This window comes from Meriones unguiculatus, chromosome 19 (genome assembly GCF_030254825.1).
Source record: "Meriones unguiculatus strain TT.TT164.6M chromosome 19, Bangor_MerUng_6.1, whole genome shotgun sequence".
In the NCBI taxonomy this organism is placed as follows: Eukaryota; Metazoa; Chordata; class Mammalia; order Rodentia; family Muridae; genus Meriones; species Meriones unguiculatus.
Window position 1 is genome coordinate 56,207,973 of NC_083366.1, and position 20,280 is coordinate 56,228,252.

At 44.0% G+C, this 20,280-nt stretch overlaps 1 protein-coding gene across 4 annotated transcripts in view; it reads left to right on the forward strand.

The window, feature by feature from the left end:
• Gcnt2 (glucosaminyl (N-acetyl) transferase 2 (I blood group)) overlaps nucleotides 1-19,274 on the forward strand; it is a 92,937-nt gene extending 73,663 nt beyond the window's left edge. For all 4 annotated transcript variants that reach the window (XM_021647287.2, XM_021647288.2, XM_060372980.1 and 1 more), the window contains 2 exons: nucleotides 15,629-15,721; nucleotides 16,635-19,274. In XM_021647287.2, coding sequence (XP_021502962.1) covers nucleotides 15,629-15,721; nucleotides 16,635-16,825 — 284 coding nt within the window. In that variant the 3' untranslated portion in view covers nucleotides 16,826-19,274. The remainder of the gene's footprint in view (nucleotides 1-15,628; nucleotides 15,722-16,634) is intronic.
• The last annotated feature ends 1,006 nt before the right edge of the window (nucleotides 19,275-20,280 follow it).

The window sequence follows — 20,280 nt, forward strand, 5'->3', positions numbered from 1 at the left end:
ATGAGGGCGTCCACTGGAGCATGGGAAACCCAGCAGAGAAAACTGACTTTCTCTCAGCAGCCAGCAATTGCAAACAGCTGGAGGCGTGGGACCTGGGGAGTCCTACCCTCAGCCATGTTGGAATTTTGACTGGTTTGATCTGTGCAGGCGACCACAGGTACTCTTGAGTTGATATTCCACCTTTAAGTTTTGTTTTGTTTTTTTCCAGACAAGGTTTTTCTGTGTAGCCTTGGCTGTCCAGTACTCACTCTGTAGACCAAGGTGGCCTCGAACTAACAGAGATCCACCTCCCTCTGCCTCCCAACTGCTGGGGCTAAAGGTGTGCGCCACCACTCCTGGCTCCACCTTGTTTTTTCAGGCAGGGATTTCCACGGAACCTGGAGCTAACCAAGACTAAGTGGCCCGGGAGCTCCAGGGATCCTCCGAGCTTCTTGTCAGCATAAGGCAACCATCATTGTAGGCAACCGCCATTGCAGGCGGCCGCCATGGTGCCCGAGTTTTTGCATGGATGCCGGGGACCTGAATGTTGCTTCTGCAGTGAGCAACCAACTCAGCCAGCCCTGTAGCCTCCATCTTTGACCGCTTATAAACCATGAGTGTTGCGACTTAAAAAATATGTTTACATGAATTGAATTTTAAAAAACATATGTTTTCAAAGGCCAGACACTATACGGTGAAAAAGGAGCTAATGAGAGCTGGGGATGTTGTTCTCATGGTAGAGTTCTTGTCAGGCATGCTCAAGGCCCAGGGCTCCGTCCCCAGCACCATAAAAAGTAGAGGCAGGTCAGTAACCTCGTTACTCATGCTATAAATTTATGGTTCAAGACCTAACCTCTTTGCTTACTGTTTGCTCCTGGGTATTTCACGGAACCTTCTTGGGATTCAGTTTCCTGCTTTATAAAGGAACAGATTGGACTGGGTGATCTCAAAAGAGGTTCAGGCCTAACAATTAACCCATCCCACGTGGCCTTCTGTTTACTCATACAGTACTGATTTCCTAAGACTGTTGGAAGTTCCAGGGCAGTGGGAACCTGACTCGAGCTGTCATTAAGGCTTTTATCATCTCAGACCTTCCCAGCTGCCCCTTTTTTTTTTATTTTTTGTAAGAGTTATGTTTATTAAATTATACGCGCATATAGATATGTGCACACGTACAGGCACCCTCGGAGACTAGACTGCTTGGATCCCTTAGATCCCTTGAACACTGTGAGCTTCAGATATGGGTGCCGGGAACCAAATCAGGTCCTGTGGAAGATACAGCAATGGTTTTACCCTTTCCGGAATGTTGTAGAACAGGAAATCAAAGAGGTCGGTCTTGCGGTTACACATCTGTACTTCTTGCGCTTGCCACGCAGAAACAGGAAGTTTGTGGACTCCTTCAAGGCCAGCCACGTAGTGAGACATTGTCTCAAGGAAACAAACAGCGGTAACAACCACAGGAAATGTAGCCAACCTGGAAAAACAGCTTCTTACTCATCACTTTTCGGTTTTTGTTTCATTTCCTTTAGTTTTGTTTCATTTTGTTTATTTGATTGTCTTGAGACCAGGTTTTTTTCTGTGTAGCCCTTGCTGTCCTGGAGCTCATTCTGTAGATCAGGCTGACCTTAACTCCAGGATCTGCCTGTCTCTGCCTCCCTAGTGCTGGGATTGAAGACGTGTGCCATCACCGCTAGGCTCACTTCTCCTTGAAAAGAAAAAAAAAAGTTCCCTTTGAATATTTGTTGGCGAGTATGATTTCCAGCAGCCTCTCTGGCAGCTTTAATATCTGCTAAGTATTTGTTTCATTTGGGCTACTTCCTCCATGTCTTCTCTATAAATGATGGAGCGGTTTGGTATCTCGTTTGAAAATGTGAAGGCTGAGGATGTAGCCCAGTGGTGGAATGCCTGCAGGCCGTGGAAGACCTTGGTTTAACCATTTAGGGTAATTAGGTAAAACAGTTTATCCAGTTGTTAAGGCTGGTGTGCTTTTTTTTTTTTTTTTTTAGTGCCGGCACTTCATAATCAATAGGAAGCCCGTGAAATTAAGGAAGAATAACAAAAATTGTGTCCTACACTGATTCCAGACACATGGCTATTCTAAAATCCCCCATCGTGCAATTTTTTCAACCAACCAGACCACTCAAGATACACCGGTATGGTAATCAGCACCTCAGTATGGATTCTTATCAAAACTTAGAGGTGGCTTTGAGTTTTGTTATTGTTGTTCTTTTCCTATAAGTTGAATGTCTTAGTGGTTGCTCTTGAGTTGGCGATAGCTGTTGCTCAGAGCTGGAGTAACTGCAGCCCAAACCTCCAGCATGATAAGTATGATGTAAGGCCGCATAAGGCCCTGGCCAGTAGAGAAGGGAGCAAAGAGAAGGACCAAGTGAACATTTCTGTGAAGGCTCACAGTTTATTTTATAAACTTATATAATGACGGTTAGATTCCTGACCCTCAGCAGCTTCTTACTGTAGTGTTGTTGTGGTGTATCCACCACAGAAGACTGCTCAGTGAGTTCAAGCGCAATGACAGTCTTTATTAGCCTGTGAAAGACCAGTTAACCAGAAGCAGAACTACAGGAGCCAAAGCAAGGTTAGTACCTTAGGGACTTTCCCAGAACTGTGGTCTTCAATGGATTAGGTCTTTGGTTTTGTTTGGGCAGGTGAGGCTGTCTACATGCTGACTTTTATGGCCTGAATGGTACTTCCATCATGGAGTCAGTTGTGCTAAGGCCTGGGGTCCTGTTAAAGTCTTACATGTAGAAGCTGTACACATCAGAGTTGAACAGATCGCTACATTTTCTGTTTCTGGGTTTGAGGCTGCGTCTCACAGCTCTGGCTGGTTGGGTAGCCAAGGATAGTCTTGAACTACAGAGCCACCTACCACAGAAGTGCTGGACAGGCATGACTGCTGAACTGCCTGCCACACCCGCTTTAATGCAATGCTGGGGGCAGCACCTAGGGCTTCATGCACACTAAGCTTGCAAGCTCTCAACTGAGCTACACCCCCAACCTCAGCTCACTGAGGTTTCACGCTGCTCCTTATCTGTGTAGCCCACACGCCCGAGCACATTCTCAGTACTTCCGGTGCCCTTGAGGGTTCCCTTCCAGTCGCTCCCCACTGTAATGACTTTCGGACCCCAAATATTACATGTCTGGTCTTAGGTTGCTGTATGACTTCTCTTAAAATTCACTCATTTTTGTTTTGTGTAAGATTTCTTTGTACCATGGTGCAGAGCCCTCAGAGGCTAGAGTTGGGCTTGGGGTCCCCCAGGGCTGGAGTCACAGGTGATTGTAAGTCATCGTGTGGGTGCTGGGAACTGAACCCTGCTCTTTGAACTGCTGAGCCATCTCTCCGGCCTCCTTGTTGTATAGCTTCTAATTGAAGCCTAGTGCTTTCCATCCAAATGTTTGGGCTGAATGGATGTTGGGGGGCGGGGGAGCTACCGGCATACATTTCTTCATTGCTGCATGCTTCCTGCAGACTGGACATAGGGAAGGACACCCACATAGCCAGGCCTGGGGCAAGACCTCGATCTCATGTTTCTTCTCTTTTTAAGTTAGTGCAGAGAACACTACAAATAGAACTGTACTGCTGTTTTGCAGAAAAGGCTAGGCTTGTTATAGACGGAGATTTAGTTCCCAGAACTAAAGATCTATATATAAATCCCAGTTTGTGCAGCAACAAACGAAGTTCGCCGCTGACCTTCAACAACTTTTGACCGGGGCTGGACCGAAAATCAGGGTTAAAATTAGACGGCCCTCCTGTGTGTGCGAGTTCTTGTTTGACTGTCTGTACATGGATTCAGGGGCAGTGGTTGTAAGTCGTAGCTGAATTCTTGAATGGCAGCCAACCAAGTGTTGCCTGGTGTCTTGCTTTGAAGGTGAAAATGGCACTGTGTGTAGAGCAAAATAAAAATCTGCTAACAGGCATGGGGCCGGCGGCGGGGGGAGAGGGGTTGCTGGAGAGATGGCCCAGCGGGCAAGAACACTCTCTGCTCTTCCAGAGGATCCGGGTTCAGTTCCCAGCACCCACATGGCAGGTCATAAACTGTCTGCAGCTCCAGTTCCGGAGGACCCAACACCCTCACAACAGACAGACATGCAGACAAAACACCAGTGCAAATGAAATTTAAAAAAAAAAAAATTTTTTTTTTTAAGTTAAAGAAAATCTGGCAATGTCACTAAGAGCTTTACCCCAGGCAGTGACACAAACAGCGCCAGGCAGGCTGTCCTGGTGACTTCAGGAAAGCAGAACCCTGCTGAATGAGGTAAATCAACACTGCGCTTTTAAAACCGACTAACTACCACAGGGACTGAAAAACACCAGACCCAAGCTCTATATAAACACTCAAACTGTAGCCAAAGACAAGAGCTGCAGGCTGGAGAGATGGCTCAGAGGTTAAGAGCTTGAGGGGTAAATTTCTATTCTGGTCACCCAGTCTGTGGAACTTGTCATAGGGGCTGAAGACTAAGACGGGAGACGATGACTTCCCGAAAGTGCCTGTTGATTTTCCAGGAAAGAAACTTGGACTCAGGACTCAGAATTCCCCAGGAAGTGTCCCACCTTTCATTTTAAGTTTTGACCCTATTTCTAGCAGTAGTAATTTTCCTTCCTACCTAAATATTTGTATTGATTCTCACTTATGCATATTTTGTCTGTTGTTGTTTTTTTTATTTTTTAATTATTTAAAATAAAAATTAACTATAGATATATTTTGATCATATTCTTTCTCTTCCCCAAGTTCTTCCACATCCTCTCTCTTCCCTAACCCACCCAACTTTAACTTTTTCTCAAAAAAGAAAAACTCAATACAACAAGAAGAGCCCCCCAAACCAAGAAAACAAAATAAAACAACTTTTCCTCCCCCCCCCAAACTGCCAAGCTGTAACCAAATAAAAGCATATTAAAAAAAAAAAAAACCTGTAAAGTCTATTACATATTGATCAGCTACTCATGAACCTGAGGCCTGTCCTCATATTGATGTAACCAGTGTCATTCATTGGATAAAACTGGTTTTCCTTCTCCCAGCAGTCTAGGTGACAATTCAGTTGTTAGCCTTTACTCTAGTGGCTAGGTTTTCATTCATTCATTTTTTTTAAAAATATAATAAGATAAAAAAAAAAGATCACATAGAAGTTGGACAAGACAAACCAATGGAAGAAAAAGAGCCCAAGAAAATCAGAGACACAAGAATCAGAGACCCACTCATTCAGCCACTCAGAAATCCCATGAAAACACTAAACTGGGAGGCATAGCATATGTCCAGAGGACCTGGTGTAGACCAGTGCAGGCACTGTGCTAGCTTCTGCAGTCTCTGTGAGTCCATACGAACTTTGCTCATGCTGATTTAGAAGACCTTGTTTTCTTGGGTTCGCCGTCCCCTTTGGCTCTTACACTCTTCTCACTTCTGTAGGATTTCTGAGCTCTAAGGGGAGGGATTTGACGGAGACGTCCAGTTTAGGGCCCAGTGTTCCACGGACTCTCATTTTCTCCGTAGTGTCTGGCTGTGGGTCTCTGTATTTACTCCCGTCTGCTGCAGAAAGAAGCTTCTCTGATGAGGACTGAATACACAGATCTATGAGAATAACAGAATGTCATTGGAGGTCATTTTATCACTACATTTTCTTTTTTTAAACCAATATTATTTTTGTTTCACCTTAGGTCCCTGGGGTAACCAGTCTCAGGTTCTTCGTTACATAAGAAGTATTCCATCTCATGGAACAAGTCTTAAGTGAAATCAAGTATTTTTTGGTTGCTCCCACAAGCTTTGCCACCATTGCCTTACCATATCTGGCAGGCAGAACACCATTGTAGAAGGTTTTGTGCTTGGCTTGGTGTTTACATTTCTCTTTTGGTGGCATGCAGAGCATCTTCCTGTACCAAGACCCCGAAACATAGAGGTAAAGGCTCTATGTAGGCACTGGCTCAACATCTCCGTCTTCAAAGCAGTTGAGCCTTGCTGCCAGTTTGTGGAGAGGAACCAGTAGTCTTGGCAACACCCTGGGTTGTTTGGAGAGTTCCATGGGACAGCTTTACACAGCAACTCAACTGAAACCCAGTCTCAGTACTAGAAGCTTTATTTGTTGACAAGAGATGGCCAGTTGGGACTCTGTCTCACCCTTTATTTGGCTATTTCATTTAAACCACCTTATGTACATCATATATATTAGGAGGTTTCTACCAGATTAGGTTTCCCATATTACCTCTCAAATGTTCTTTAATTTTGGGTCTTTCTCCATATTCCTGCCAGCATCCCCCTCTCCCCTCCTGATTCCCATTTGATCCTCCCATTCCATATCTAGTCTATTTCCCTTTCCTAAGGAGATCTGTCTGTTCCCTCTAGTCCTTTACTCTAAACCTACCCTCTGTGGCTTTACTGATTGTAGTTTAGTTATCACTGACTTAATAGATAATATCCACATATAAATGTATAGATATCATATTTCTCTTTCTGAGGGTGGGATATTTTCTGAGGATGGGATACCTCTAGCCTGTGGAGGGACATCAAGGTTGTTTCCAATTTCAAGCTATTATGAGTAGAGCAACAATGAACATGGTTGAGCAAGTGTCTCTCTGATAGAATGAAGCATCCTTTGGTTTTATGCCCAAATCGGGTAAAGCAGGGTTTTGTAGATCAATTCCCAACTTTCTGAGGAACCGCCACACTGATTTCCATAGTGGCTGTACAAGTTTGCACTCCCACCAGCAATGGAGGAGTGTTCCCCTTGCTCCACATCCTCACCAGCATGAGCTGTCACTTGTGTTTTTTATTTTAGCCATTCTAGCAGGTCTAAGAAGAAATCTCAGAGTCATTTTGATTTGCATTTCCCTGATGGCTAAGGATGTTAAACATTTCAAGTGTGTGTTTCTCAGCCATTTGATTTTTCTCACTTGAGAATTCTGTTTGGATCTGTATCCCATTTTTAATTGGGTTTTTTCTAGATACCTACTTTCTTGAGTTCTTGGATTTGGATATTAGCCCTCTATCAAATGCTGGTCAGACTCTTGTCCCATTCTGTAGGCTGCCACATTGTCAGAATGACAGTGTTCTTTGCCATGCAGAAGCTCTTTAGTTTCACGAAGTCCCATTATTAATTGTTGCTCTTAGTGTCTGTGCTAATATTGTTCAGAAAATCTCTTCCTGTGCCAGTGAGTTCAAAGCCATTCCTCACTTTCTCTATCAGGTTTAGTGTATCTGGTTTTATGTTGACGTCTTTGATTCATTTGGGGTTGAGTTTTGTGCAGGGTGGTAAGTATGGATCTGTTTGCATTCTTCTCTATATAGACTTCCTATATGACCAGCACAGTTTGTTGGAGATGCTGTCTTTTTTGCCACTGTGTATTTCTGGCTTCTTTATCAAAGATCAGGAGTCTAAAGGTGTCTAGATTGACATCTGGGTCTTCAATTTTATTCTGCTAATGAACATGTCTGTTTTTCTACCAAGACAATGCTGTTGTTATTACTATAGCTTTGTAGTACAACTTGAAATTGGGGATGGTGATACCTCCAGCAGTTCTGATTGTTTGAGCTGTCCTGTGTTTTTTGTGCTTCCGTATTAGCTGAAAATTGTCCTTTCAAGGTTGTGAAGAATTGTGTTGGAATTTTGATAAAGATTGCATTGACTTGTATGGATTGCTTTTGGTACAATGGTCATTTTTACTCTGTTAATCTATGAGCATGGGGGATCTTTGTATCTTCTATTATCTTATTCCAGTTTCTGTTGGTGACTTGAAGGGCTTTTTTTGTTTGTTTGTTTGTTTGCTTGCTTGTTGGGGGGGGGGGGTTGGTTTAAGATGCCTGGACTTACTTTGTACACCAGGCTGACCTGGAACTGACAAAGATCCGCCTGCCTCTGCCTCCCTGAGTGCTGGGATTACAGGAATGTGCCCCTACTACTGATGACTTGAAATTTTTATCATTCAAGTCTTTTACTTGCTTAGTTAAAGTTACTCCAAGATAGATTATTTGAGGATGATGTGAAAGGTGTTGTTTCTGATTTATCTCAGTCTGTTTGTCACTTGTACATAGGAGGGTTACTGATTTTTACGAGTTAATTTTGTATCCAGCTACTTTGCTCAATGTGCATATCAGCTGTAAGGGTTTCCCAGTGGAATTTTCAGGGTCGCTTATGTACAATTTCATATCATCTGCAAAAAAAAAAGATACTTTGGCTTTTTTCCTTTACAATTTGTATCCCCCTGATCTCCTTCAGTTGTCTTAATGCTCTGGCTAAAAACGGTATTGACGAGATATGGAGTACTTATAATGTTGAGGTATGTACTTGTACCTCTAATCTCTCCAGGACCTTTATCACAAAGGGGTACTGGATGTTGTCAAGGGCCTTTCCTGCATCTAATGAGATGATCATGTGTTTTGTTTTTTTTTTTTTTTTTTCAGTTTGGTAATATGGTGGATTATATTTATCAATTTATTACTTATAGGCTATTAGGTTTTGCAGTGTGTGTGTGTATTTTCATCCTGATCTGTTTAAACTTTTATGCATTATTTAAATCCACCCTTGATATCAGAGTTCTATTTTTCACAAGCCATGGAATAATCACTTTAAGAGGAAAAAAAAGATTCACAAAGCAAATGTGAAAGTTAGGGGTAGCAAATGGATGTAAACTGAAAAACAGCTGCTTTTTGAACTTTACTTTTTAAATCCCTAAAGATTTATTTATTTGAAAATAAATCTAAAGTTTGATTAAAAATGAAAATGCTCAGTGTGGTGTCGCACACCTTTAATCCCAGCACTCAGGGAGGCAGAGGCAGGCAAATCTCTGTGAGTGCGAGGCCAGCCTGGTCTACAAAGTGAGTCTAGAACAGCCAAGGCTACACAGAGAAACCCTGTCTCGGAAACACCAAACCGTAACTAAACAGAACAAAAATGTCTCTTCCCTCTGAGGCTGGGTGCTTGGTGCTGTGGAGGACTGAGCAGATGATACTGCAGGGTGTCTATCTGTCCTGTGAAGGCAGGGTACGAGGGTCATGAAGAACTCGCAGTCGGTCAGGTGACATGGCAAATGCCTGTGATCCCAGGGCTCGGAAGGCTGGAGCAAGAGTGTCCTTCCAATGTTGAGGCCAGATTGGTTTTCATGGTGAGACTTGGATCAGTGATTAGACGGGGTTTGACCCTGTGTAATCACATCCCCTCTCAAAAAATAAAACAAACAAACAAAGCACCCTGGGGATGTGGCTGGAGATACTAGCAAGTGGAAGGTCTGAGTTGATTCTCCAGCACCTCAGGGGGAAACCACATAGCAGAGCTCTGTGCAGGCTACACCTTCTGACCATTTTGGCATTTAGAAAAGAGGGGTAGAGGAGGGATGGGAAGGGATGGCTCAGCGGGCAAAGTGCAAGGAGGCCCTGACCTTATTCCTTAGAACTGACATTAAAAACAAAAACAAAACAAAACAAAATCCAACATGGGAGCCACACCTTGGTATATTGGCAGACACCCTCAATCCCAGCACTCGGGAGGCAGAGGCAAGGGGATCTCTGAGTTTGACATAGTAAATTCCAAGACAACCCAGGCCACACAGACCCTGTCTTTTAAAACAAAAAACAAACAAACAAATCTATCACTTCATCCAAAGTGGGACCTGCTTTTAATCTCAGCACTGGGGTGGCAGAGACCAGAGGACACTGGTCTCTCCAGCCAGGCAGACTTCCTCATATATCTGGTGAGCCCTAGACCTATGGGAGACCTTATTTGAGAGGAAGTGGTGATAGTCCTGAGGGTGGTACATCAGGATGTCCACTGGCTGCCATGGGCACACACGCACACAAATAAAACAACTAAAAAATAGTAGTGACTGAATGAAGAAGGAAGGAAAAGGAAACTTAAGCACTCCTAGGAATAGTGGAAGAGAAGATTTATTATCACTATGTGGAAGAGGATGGCCGGTTTCGGATCTCTAGGAGTTCGAGAACAGCCTGTTTTACAGAGTGAGTTCCAGGACAGCCAGGGCTGCATAGTGAGACCCTGCCTGAAAAAACAAAACAAACAAACAAGCAAAAAGACAAACCTGACTGCCCTCCTTCTTCGGAGGCCAGTTTTATGGGAAGATCCTACACCATTTTCTTTTGGACTTTAGTATCCAAACAAGTAGGGGGGAGATAGATCCCCAGGTAGAGATGGTTGCGCTGACAAAATCCTGCCAGGATTTGTTACACCTTGCCTTCGAGGGAGCAGCTAATTGTTTAAAATCACACAACGATTAATAGCAGACGGACTTGAAGCCCTGACTTCAGAATTGTGTGACAGCCAGTATGCGTGACAATGTCACAGTCAGCAGCTTCATATATATATACATCTGTATCTTTCAAAAATTATTTTCTTGTCTTATTTTGAAGGAATTTGTTTGAATGGCCAAAAGCAGGGGTATCCACGGTAGCTTTTCCTACTTTGCTAGCTGATCTCATTCTAGGACCTCTTATTGTCCAGCACCATCATTAAACTGTGAGGAATCTCTTTCAATATTTGAGGTTTAAATTTCCTGTGTGTCTGATAAGTGAGTGAAAGAGGGTGTATCTGAGCTTGAATCCAGCAGCTCCAGATGAAGAGACTGGGGAGATAATGAGGAATGAAGTTCATATAAGTAGAGCTTGCATTTCCAAGAACCCTATTCATTTATTTAAAAAACACAGCTATTTGATCGGGAAAGGCCGGGACCCAAGAACAGCATTCCAGGTTAGCCTACAAACTTTATCTCAAATGTTCTGTTTGCAGAAGCCTATGAAGAGCAGATGAGGGAATTGGATTTTTGGTGAAAATGTTTTCTCTGATAACACTGACAATCTTCTTTTTGCCTTATCCTGGAAATGATGAGAAAAGTGAGCCTTTGTTGAGATTCCCTTTGAGTGGAAGATAAACTCGCACCCAAAGGCACTGTGACTGCCCTCCTAGCCCCCGACCAATGAGCACAGTAATGATCACAGTGGTAGCAACTACAGACAGAACTGAAGCTATTTTAAAAGTAGCAGTTATTTCCCATTGGAGTATTCAGAAGATACTTTAGTAATTTCTATTTTCATTTATTTGTTTGTTTTTAAGGAAACTAGGTGGCAGTGTAAACAAATGTCACGCGTGCAAGAAGCCCGAGTATTGTTATATGAAACTTCTGTTTGTATTATATGAATGTGAGCGGGAGACAGATGATGTAAATCCTCTCCCCTCCCCCCACCGTGGGCAGCTTACAGTCTAAACTAAGAAGCCACTGATTTCATTTACTCACTTCATTGGTGAGGAAACTCTCCGTCACTAAAAAATGCCTGATAGTAGCAAGCAGAGGGCTTGGGTTTGGTTCCTGTCTCTATGTGGCAGCTAACAACTCCAGGAGCTCCAGTAGGGGTTCCAATGTCCTCTTCCAGCTTCTAGGACACCAAACACACATACACATAAAACGAAAATTTAAAGATTTAAAAACGTGTGGTCTCGGTGGCGCATTCCTGTAATTCCGGCAGAGGCGGGTGGAGCTCTGTGAGTTTGAGGCCAGCCTGGTCTTCAAGAGCGAGTCCAGGACAGCCAAGGCTACACAGAGAAACCCTGTCTCGAAAAATCAACCAAAAATTTAAAAGCAAACAGATATGTCCCAGCAACGGAGACACATTAATTAAACCAAACAAAGGATATCAGAGGAGCAGTTTGACCGTTGGAACAAAATTGAGTGAGATAGGATAGGAAGAACAGGAGTGAGCATGCAGAGAGATAAGGAAGTATTTCACAGGGCGGTGTGCTCTTGTGGCCTCCTGACAGTGCCTCTCAGCTTTTCTCACACTTACTTGATCTTGCAGAGGATCCTGTGATCCTCGGGAGGTGCTGGTCCTGTTTCAGGAAGTCTGGGTGGGGCCCAAGAGTCTACAGTCTCCAGGTTGTGCCAATGTTCCAGTCCAAGAACCACATTGGAACGTCTAGTAATAGGCTAGGAGCTGTGCGCATTTTTCCCAGACCTCTCTGTGCCCCAGGAGTCTATGGGAGACCCTTGTTAATGTCATATTTTATGCACAGATATGAACCATAGATAATGTTTAAGCAAACATGTTTGAGGCCTGTCTTCAGACAGGAAGTATAGGAGTTTGGAATCCATTAGCCAGAGATTAATGGGTGTGTGTATCTATTCAAAAGGTAGGGACTCATTAATTGTAAATGTGCTAATCTTATCTCTGGAATGTGTTTCTCAGTTTTGTGTAATCAATATTGATGAGCAGGAAAGAAAAATGTCTTCTCAGAAATGTACTTGCTTAAAGGTTAAGAGCTGTATTGTCAGGAAGATGTTTAATTCAGTTGTCTGGTGTAGTTATTCAAACTAAATAGACTCATAAACATCACACACAGATTAGCTTGACAGGGTACAATAAATTGAATCCCCTCCCTGCTGGCTTTTCACACTCCCCAGGCAAGGTTTATTATAAATTATTTTCCTTTTTAATCCAAGTTATTTAAGAGTACATGTCAAGAGCAAAACAAGGACGCTTCTTTTTGGGTAGGCAAACACTCTAATAAATAACCTTCACAGTATTTAAACACAAAGCAGTGGGAGATGGAACCACTGAAGTTTTTTCTGTTGGGAGACAGAAAAGAAAGAAAGAGACATAGAGAAAGAAAGAAAGGAGGGAGGGAGGAAAGGAAGGTTGGTTTTCACATGTTACAGCCCCAAGGGATGAAGATCCAGCTATTTATAGGAAAGGTTGTGCCAACATTTTATTTTAGTTGGAAGATTTGTTACAATTCTAGGTTTAAATTGGCTCATAATTATGTGGCTACAGGTCAAAAGAACAAGACTGTTTTCTTCTGAAATATACACTTTTATTAATCGTTTTTTTTTAATGTGTTTTGTTTTACGATGAGATAAATTAGTTTTAAATGCTCAATCCTATTACATTTCTTTCAAAGTTTGTGTCCAGAGTTTCACCTTCCACCCTTATTGGTACATGCCATCTTCTTCAGTAGTCAGTTTTCCATTGGAGGTTATAATAAATTACATTCTGACTGTCCTGGCAGGGAAAAGACCCTCACTTCAGCCACCAGACTGTAAATCAGTGATTTCCACAGAATTAAAAATCCCCCAGGACATCCCCGAAGATGAAGGCGAAGGCTGAGGATCTGGTACCGTGGAGGAGGGTATTGCCTCCCAGAAAGGGATTTCCCACAGTTCTGATCACCACACAGAACAGGGCAGGAAGCCAGTGGTAGGTGGGACCACACCATAACCAAGGCTGATGGATTATGTACATCTCTTGCCTTCTGTTCAAAACTAAACCTCACATCAGGACCCTGAAGATGGGCTTGGAGGTTGGGTCGGGGACCCCATGATTTGTTCTTCCCAAGGTTGGCCACCCTGAATAAGTGCTTTCCATTACTGCTTTTGCCCAGCCATTGGTTGGCATACTTGGGACAGGTAGACAGGCCTAGCTTGTTGGAGCTGCCAGAGCCCAAGCCTTTGCCCGGAAACATCCAGTAAGATTACCACAGAACCAAGAGTATAAACAACATAGAGACTGTCTTATTGCTCTGAGTGTGGAAGTAACGCTAGAATCAAGGCACCGTGTAGCGAGAATTTTGGTTTCTATAGGAAAGAAACACAGCAATATGGTAATAATATGTTTTCAAGTTTAATCCCAGGTGTAGGGGGACTACACCATAGCAACTGACTATGGTTTAACTCGTGCTCTAACAGAGGCATGATTTTGCCAGTTAAAGGTAGTTTCTGTGATCGTATGATGTTTGGAAATCTGGGGACTTTTCAGAAGATATATAAATGCAATAGGGTGTTTGCTGGTTGGTGTTTAGCTGCTGTTGGTCATGGTTTGTTAAGCAGTCGTGCACAAAGAAACTAGAAGTAATTAGATATTCTGATGGTGAAGATCAAACTTGACACCCTTAATCAGCAAGGTCTAACGATAACATCGCCCCTCCCCCATCCTTTTTTTTTTCTCCTGTCTAGTATTAGAGGGTTGGAAGGGTGGAAGAAAGGGATGGAGAAGGGTGGAAGAGAAAAGAACTCTCAGAGGAGCACATGCTGGCTACAGCACTGTCTGGGCCACGTTCCCATCTGCTTCTAAGCACCCTTCATTTTCTTGCCTTTGCACCTGAATTCCTCCCTGGGGTTCCTTCCCCTACCTTCAAACTGCTATGGCTAATCAACTTTTTTGCCTCCTCATTCCACTGTTACTGTACACTGGTTTGCTGAGAATCCCTGACTCCCCTCACAGGGTAACTAAGTAACTAAGTAGGCTTGCTTCTTTGTCCGCCTTCATTTTTCATCTGCCTCTTCAACTTTGCTTACTACTGCACTTAAGGAGGGTGTTTAAATTCCAAGGATACTAAAACTATCTCACCGGAGGCTGAAAGGCCTAAAGAGAAAAGTAAAAGGCACCTCGTTGTCAGCTTTTACAGCATCTGCTCCAGGGCCCCGCCCCATTCCCCCACCCAAAGTGGCTGGAAGTCTGTAGCGACTGTCCAGAATCTGCACTGAGTTCTAGGAACAGCAGAGATCTGTTCATCACGTGGTTGAAATCACACCCAAGCAGAAGCAATCATTTCTTTCAGCCACCTTGCACAACGAAAAGAGAGATAATGATCAACCAAAGCAGGCTTTGGCAAAGACTAGCTTAATCTGTATGGCTCTCACCAACATCCCATTCTAGTTCTCCCTCTTTTGAAACTTAAAGCTCGTGTCGGTACTCCAAAGGTTCTTGGCCCCATTTCTCTGTACTTTCCAATACATAGGAACTCTGTGTTCTCTGCCGTTGACCACTAATCGTACCTTTATTTGGTACACTAGAGTGAAAGGCTGAGTCTAGTCTATCCAGGACTCCCGCTGCTGGGCCCTTGGTCCTCAAGCTGGTAACATTACTGCCTCCTATGAGTAGATTGTGCCAATGAAAATAATTCAGGATAACCTGTTTGAAGCCCAGCTGAAGTTGCTACTGCCGTTCTTCTTTGACATGCAACATGGCATATCCACATGTTCCAGGGTTTAGAATGTAGAGGAGCGTGTCTGTGTGTGTGTCTGTGTTTGTGTGTGTAAAAGGACCATTATCCTTCTTATCAAAGTATGTTTTATCATCTTGCAATTTCCTAAAAGAGGGCTGTTACATTTTGGGTGCAGGTATTTGCATAACATCATTTCCTCTCAGTTACATTCTATATAAATTAAATTATAGATTGTACTTGTCATGGCAAAAAAAAAATACTACCGTTCTCACAAAGCTGAGTATGGCTCTTTCATATTTGTATTGATTCCTACATATTCTCTCTCTCTCTCTTTGAAATGTCTTGGAGGTTTTGATTGTAAAACCCACCACCGTTTCCAGTCATGAGTTTTGTATTATTTGAAGGTATAACTGCCCAGTAGAGCTAAGTGGGCGCTTTCGTGATGTAAGTTACTGAGGTGAATGAAGGCTGTTGACTTGGCTTGCCACCATGTTCCTCAAATAGGCCAGTGCTGCTTCCCCATAGGACATGAGGCAATGTCTGCAGGCATGTCTCTCGGTTGTCACATTTGGGAGGAGAATGCTGTTGCTGTCGGGGGGAACAACTGTCCTGTGGTATACAACAGCCTGAAGAACAAAGGAGAGACGGGGAGACAGAGCGGTGGGTTGAGCTTGCGGTTCTTACTGCCATTTTATCATCGTTGCAGGAGTCCCTGGCGCCATGCCAAATGCATCCTGGATGGGTAACCTCAGGGCTGTGAAGTGGATGGATATGAAAGACAAGCACGGAGGATGCCATGGTAAGGTGTCCCCGCTCTGAGGCCACACTGCCCAATGCTGTTGGCATGAGGACCGTTAAAATCTTAGTAAAGTGGGTTCTTGTGCAGAGAAAACAGGAGTAGCCAGACTGATCTGCTCCTTATTAGAGAAGCCTGAAGCTACATACAGAAGCTCGGTCTGAGTCATGGTGACATATCACATATCACATTAGTGAGGCTTAGTGAGTGACACATCAAAGATGGAGGTCATGCACACATGGACTTCTGCAAGAAATCAGAGAAGAGGCAACACAAAATGGAAGGACCTCTCACCCCTGCGCTTCCAGAACTTATCTATAACTCTCATCTGCTCGGGCATGGATGGCTTCAGGGCACCGTTTTCTTTTGTTGTTGTTGCTGTTTGTTTCTTGGTTTATTTTAGATTTATTTATTTATTATTACTTACACTGCCTGCATGTATGCGTACACATCGGAAGAGGGCAACAGATTTTATTATAGATGGTTATGAGCCACCATGTGGTTGCTGGGAATTGAACTCAGGACCTTTGGAAGAGCGGATGGCGCTCTTAACCTCTGAGCCATCTCTTCAGCCCATTCCTTTTTGTGCTTTTTTGTTTGCAAGACAGGGTTTCTTGGCTGTCCTGGACTCACTTTGTAGACCAGGCTGGCCTTGAACTCATAGGGATCAGCCTGCCTCTGCCTCCCAGAGTGCTGGGATCACAGGTGTGTGCCACCGAGCCCGGCTGTGGCACTGTTTTCCTGTGTTGTTAATGCTCCTCCTTTTCAAGTGCATGTTTGTCCTAAACAGTTTAAGCCTCTGTGAGACTAGGGAAGCCCAGTCATGTTTCACTGGTGTCTCATCACACTTGGCTTGGCTTCCTTGTCTCCTGTTCACCACGCCTGACGTTCTGTTCCTCTGCCCTCTCCCCGACAGGTCACTATGTCCATGGCATCTGCATCTATGGAAACGGAGACTTAAAGTGGCTGATTAACTCGCAAAGCCTATTTGCTAACAAATTTGAACTCAACACATACCCTCTGACTGTGGAATGCCTGGAGCTGAGGCATCGAGAAAGAACACTCAATCAGAGCGAAACTGCCATACAGCCCAGCTGGTATTTTTGATCCGAAGCAGCACTGGCCTGAAGGGAAATTGAAGGCATTAAGAAGAGCCTTCTTCTCCAAGGACTCTTGCCTTAGCCATGCTAAAGGCTTCAAAAAACTGGTTTTAGGATGTGGCTACCCAGCTATGCTTAAAATATGGCTGGGTACAGCTGTCCTGGCATTTTACATTTTAGCCAGTCCGGCCATTTCTTTTGAATGTCGTTTCTTTTCGTCTCCCTCCCCTCTTTTCCTCTTCTTCTCTCTCTCTCTCTCTCTCTCTCTCTCTCTCTCTCTCTCTCTCTCTAAGGTAGGTAGGGTCTTGCTATGTATATCTGACCTGGTTCTTCTCAGGTGGCCCAGGATGGCCTTGAACTCTCATTACTTTGACCACCCCCCCCCGAGTACTGTTATTACAAGTGTGTACGGCCACACCTGGCTCCGATGCCTGGCAGCCACTCGATGCTCATCTTCTTCCTAGTCCACTCCAGTGGTTAATTACACAGTTAAATGCACCTGTTAGGAGAAGGTGGGAAACACCATTTAAGAAAATCAGAACTTGGTTTATTTGAGAAGGAAGCTTTCATGCCATCTCCCTAGCAACTATGTACTCAGCCACACACGGGCATAGAGACAGACTTCTAGGAACTCACCAATCTATTTAATCACGAACTGACCTTGGAGAGCTGAGGAACTGTATAGTTAGGTCATTGTCCGTGCATTTGACTGACATTTGTGCAGACTTGGTCTCCATCTCCAGCATCATAAACGGGTCTTGTGAACACTGACATTTTCAGTTTACTCGTGTCTGAAGCGCTGCGCACGGTACAGAGCCAGTAACCAGAGATCGACAGCGTGCGCCCTAAGACAGGAAGTGGCTGCAGGAAGAGGACCTCAGGGATGCCAGGCATTTCCGTGTCCTGTTGCAGAACGTTCTCGCTCCCACCGAGAACGCTGAAACGTCCTTACAGGAATGAAGGAATTCTTTCTTTCCCACGGGAAAGGTGCTATTGTGTGGGTCTGGAACCTGCGAATGACTCGCTTCTGGGGTTCCGTTTCCATAGGAGAGATGGGGACCCACTTCTGTTGCACATGGCTTCAAGCACACCGGGACGCAGCGATCGGTGCCCACGAGAGCCCCGAGTGGTAGGTGGACACCCGTGTCCCTTTCCACTCGTTCTCTCGGTCATTCGTTCAGCCTGCATTCAGCAAAGGCCTCTGGGATGTCTGTGATCCTCCAGACACATGCTCACCGGCACACAAGGGCAACAAGACAGATGCTTTCTCCACGGTGGAACTCTTGGGGAGTGGAATCAGCTTTTGAAATCCTGCTCTGGGGTCTTACAGAATGGCTACACCTCACACATACCCCAGCCTGGCTATATATTACATCAGGCCATAGTGATCAGTAATTTATTAATAGATTCATCCGGGGACGGGGGGGTGGGGGACACGACAAAAAGCTAAAGCCTGCTGTGCCCCCTCCAGCTCCTCCTTATCTCATTTTATTCAGAACTTGGTTCCCACTCCCCCTTTTCCCACCCCTGGTTACTTCATCACTCAGATGATGTAACAAGCCTTAGGACGGTTCATGATTGCTAGGAAGCAAATTCTATGGATTTGGGTTGCCTTTCAGCTCCTTTCAGCTCATTTCCTTAGAGTTGTGGAGAGAAGGTGGAGTTTAAGAATGGTCTTAGTGTTAATATTGAGAAAAAGTTCTGTCAGGATTCATGGGGGGGGGTCCATGCTTCCAAGCCTGACAACTGGGTTCAATTCCTGGGACCCACATGATGGAGGGAGAGAGCCCACTCCCAAAAGTGACTCGCCAACCTCCACACGTGTCGCATTGGTCACCCCACCACCAAACACACACACAAAGATGGATAAGTGCAATTTAATAAATGTCATTATCTTTACTAGCCCCGTTGTGTTTATAAATCTTTATTTGTTCTAATGGAAAAAAAAAACACACACACACTTGCTTTAAATGATGTCACTTACCACAATTTCATTCGTGTGCTGTAATTGTACCTGCTGAATGTTAATCATCTTTAAAGGGAATCACTTTCATGTAAAGCTGTTTTTTTGTTTGTTTGTTTTTTGTTTTTTATCCTACTGAAAGATAAAATGGGGTCAAATCGGGTAGCAAAGGGTTGAACGGTGGGATGCACCAGGTGAAGGCAAAGTCTAAGCCGGGTCTCTCTTCAATTGTTGTATGATGATAGCACCTGAAGAGAAATGTTTTACACTGGATCTCTCATGGAAAGTGAGAACTTATTCTGGAGTAGAAGTTTACATGCCCATTGCTGGTGGCCTCTTTATTATAAATAACTTTAATATTGGAAATGTATAGCAGTTTAGCTAGTGAGCTAGCTCAGAAGGTACCCTCACCTACTGTATCTGTTTTTGGTTTCGATGATGTTTTCTGTTTTTGTGTATTTGGAAATAAATTAATATATTGTTTTCCACCTTTTGGGATAGTGTGCGTGTTTGTTTGATACCTGGTTAATATGCACTAAAGAACATGTTCAATGGGGCAGTCCCCCCCCAGCTTTAAAAAGGACAAAAGAAACATTTACACATGTGTAGTTGTCTAAAATTATCTATTCACTAAAAAAAATAACTGACCTATCCCTTTCTCAGGTAAGGAGAGAGCAATTGAGAACAACCGGATAAATAGAAAATTCGTTTTCTTTATGCATTTGTGTATGTGCTGATTGTATGTATGTTTGTACGTATGTATGTATGTAAATGTCTTCCGTGGAACTTTGAGGTTGCCATTTGGGCTAAACTGGTTGGCTGGTGAGCCCCAGGATTCACCTGTCTCCACTTCTCCCTGGCGTTACAGGCATGGGCCCCTCCCATCCCTCGCTTTGACATGGATGCTGGAATCCAAAACTCAGGTTACTCGGGTTTGCCGAGCAAGCTTTTTACCAGGCATGAGTTATCTTAGAGTTTTCTGCTGCGTTAGTCTGGCTTCCTGCCAGTCACTCTGATCAAATGCTCAAGGAGAGCAGCTTAGTGGCAGAAGGATATGTTTAGGGTCATGGTTTTCAGGGGTGTCGGTTTAGCATGGTGGGCGAGGCACGGCAGAGCATCTGGGAAACAGAAAAGGGGTTCGGGGGGAGGCTAGAACAAGAACTCACTCCCAACCCACCTCCTGTTCATAAAGCTTGGCATCTTTTCCAGCTACTTGCAAAGACCACTGCTTCTTGCCTGCAGTGGTATGTTTGCTGCAGACAGACAGACAGACAAAATCCTGCTTCATCCAACCCATCACAAGTGAACGGTTCCCCAGGAGCAGTTTGCATCAGGTTGTCTAGCAACACAGGATGCAAGTGATTCCAAGTCATCCAATGCCTTTGGTATTTGTCACATGTCAAATGTGATACTTGAATCAAGTCAAATGGGATCTCTCCTCGTCACTGCTAAGTTTTTAAAAATGCCAGGTCCTTTCTATCCTAGTTGGAGAGAGGAAG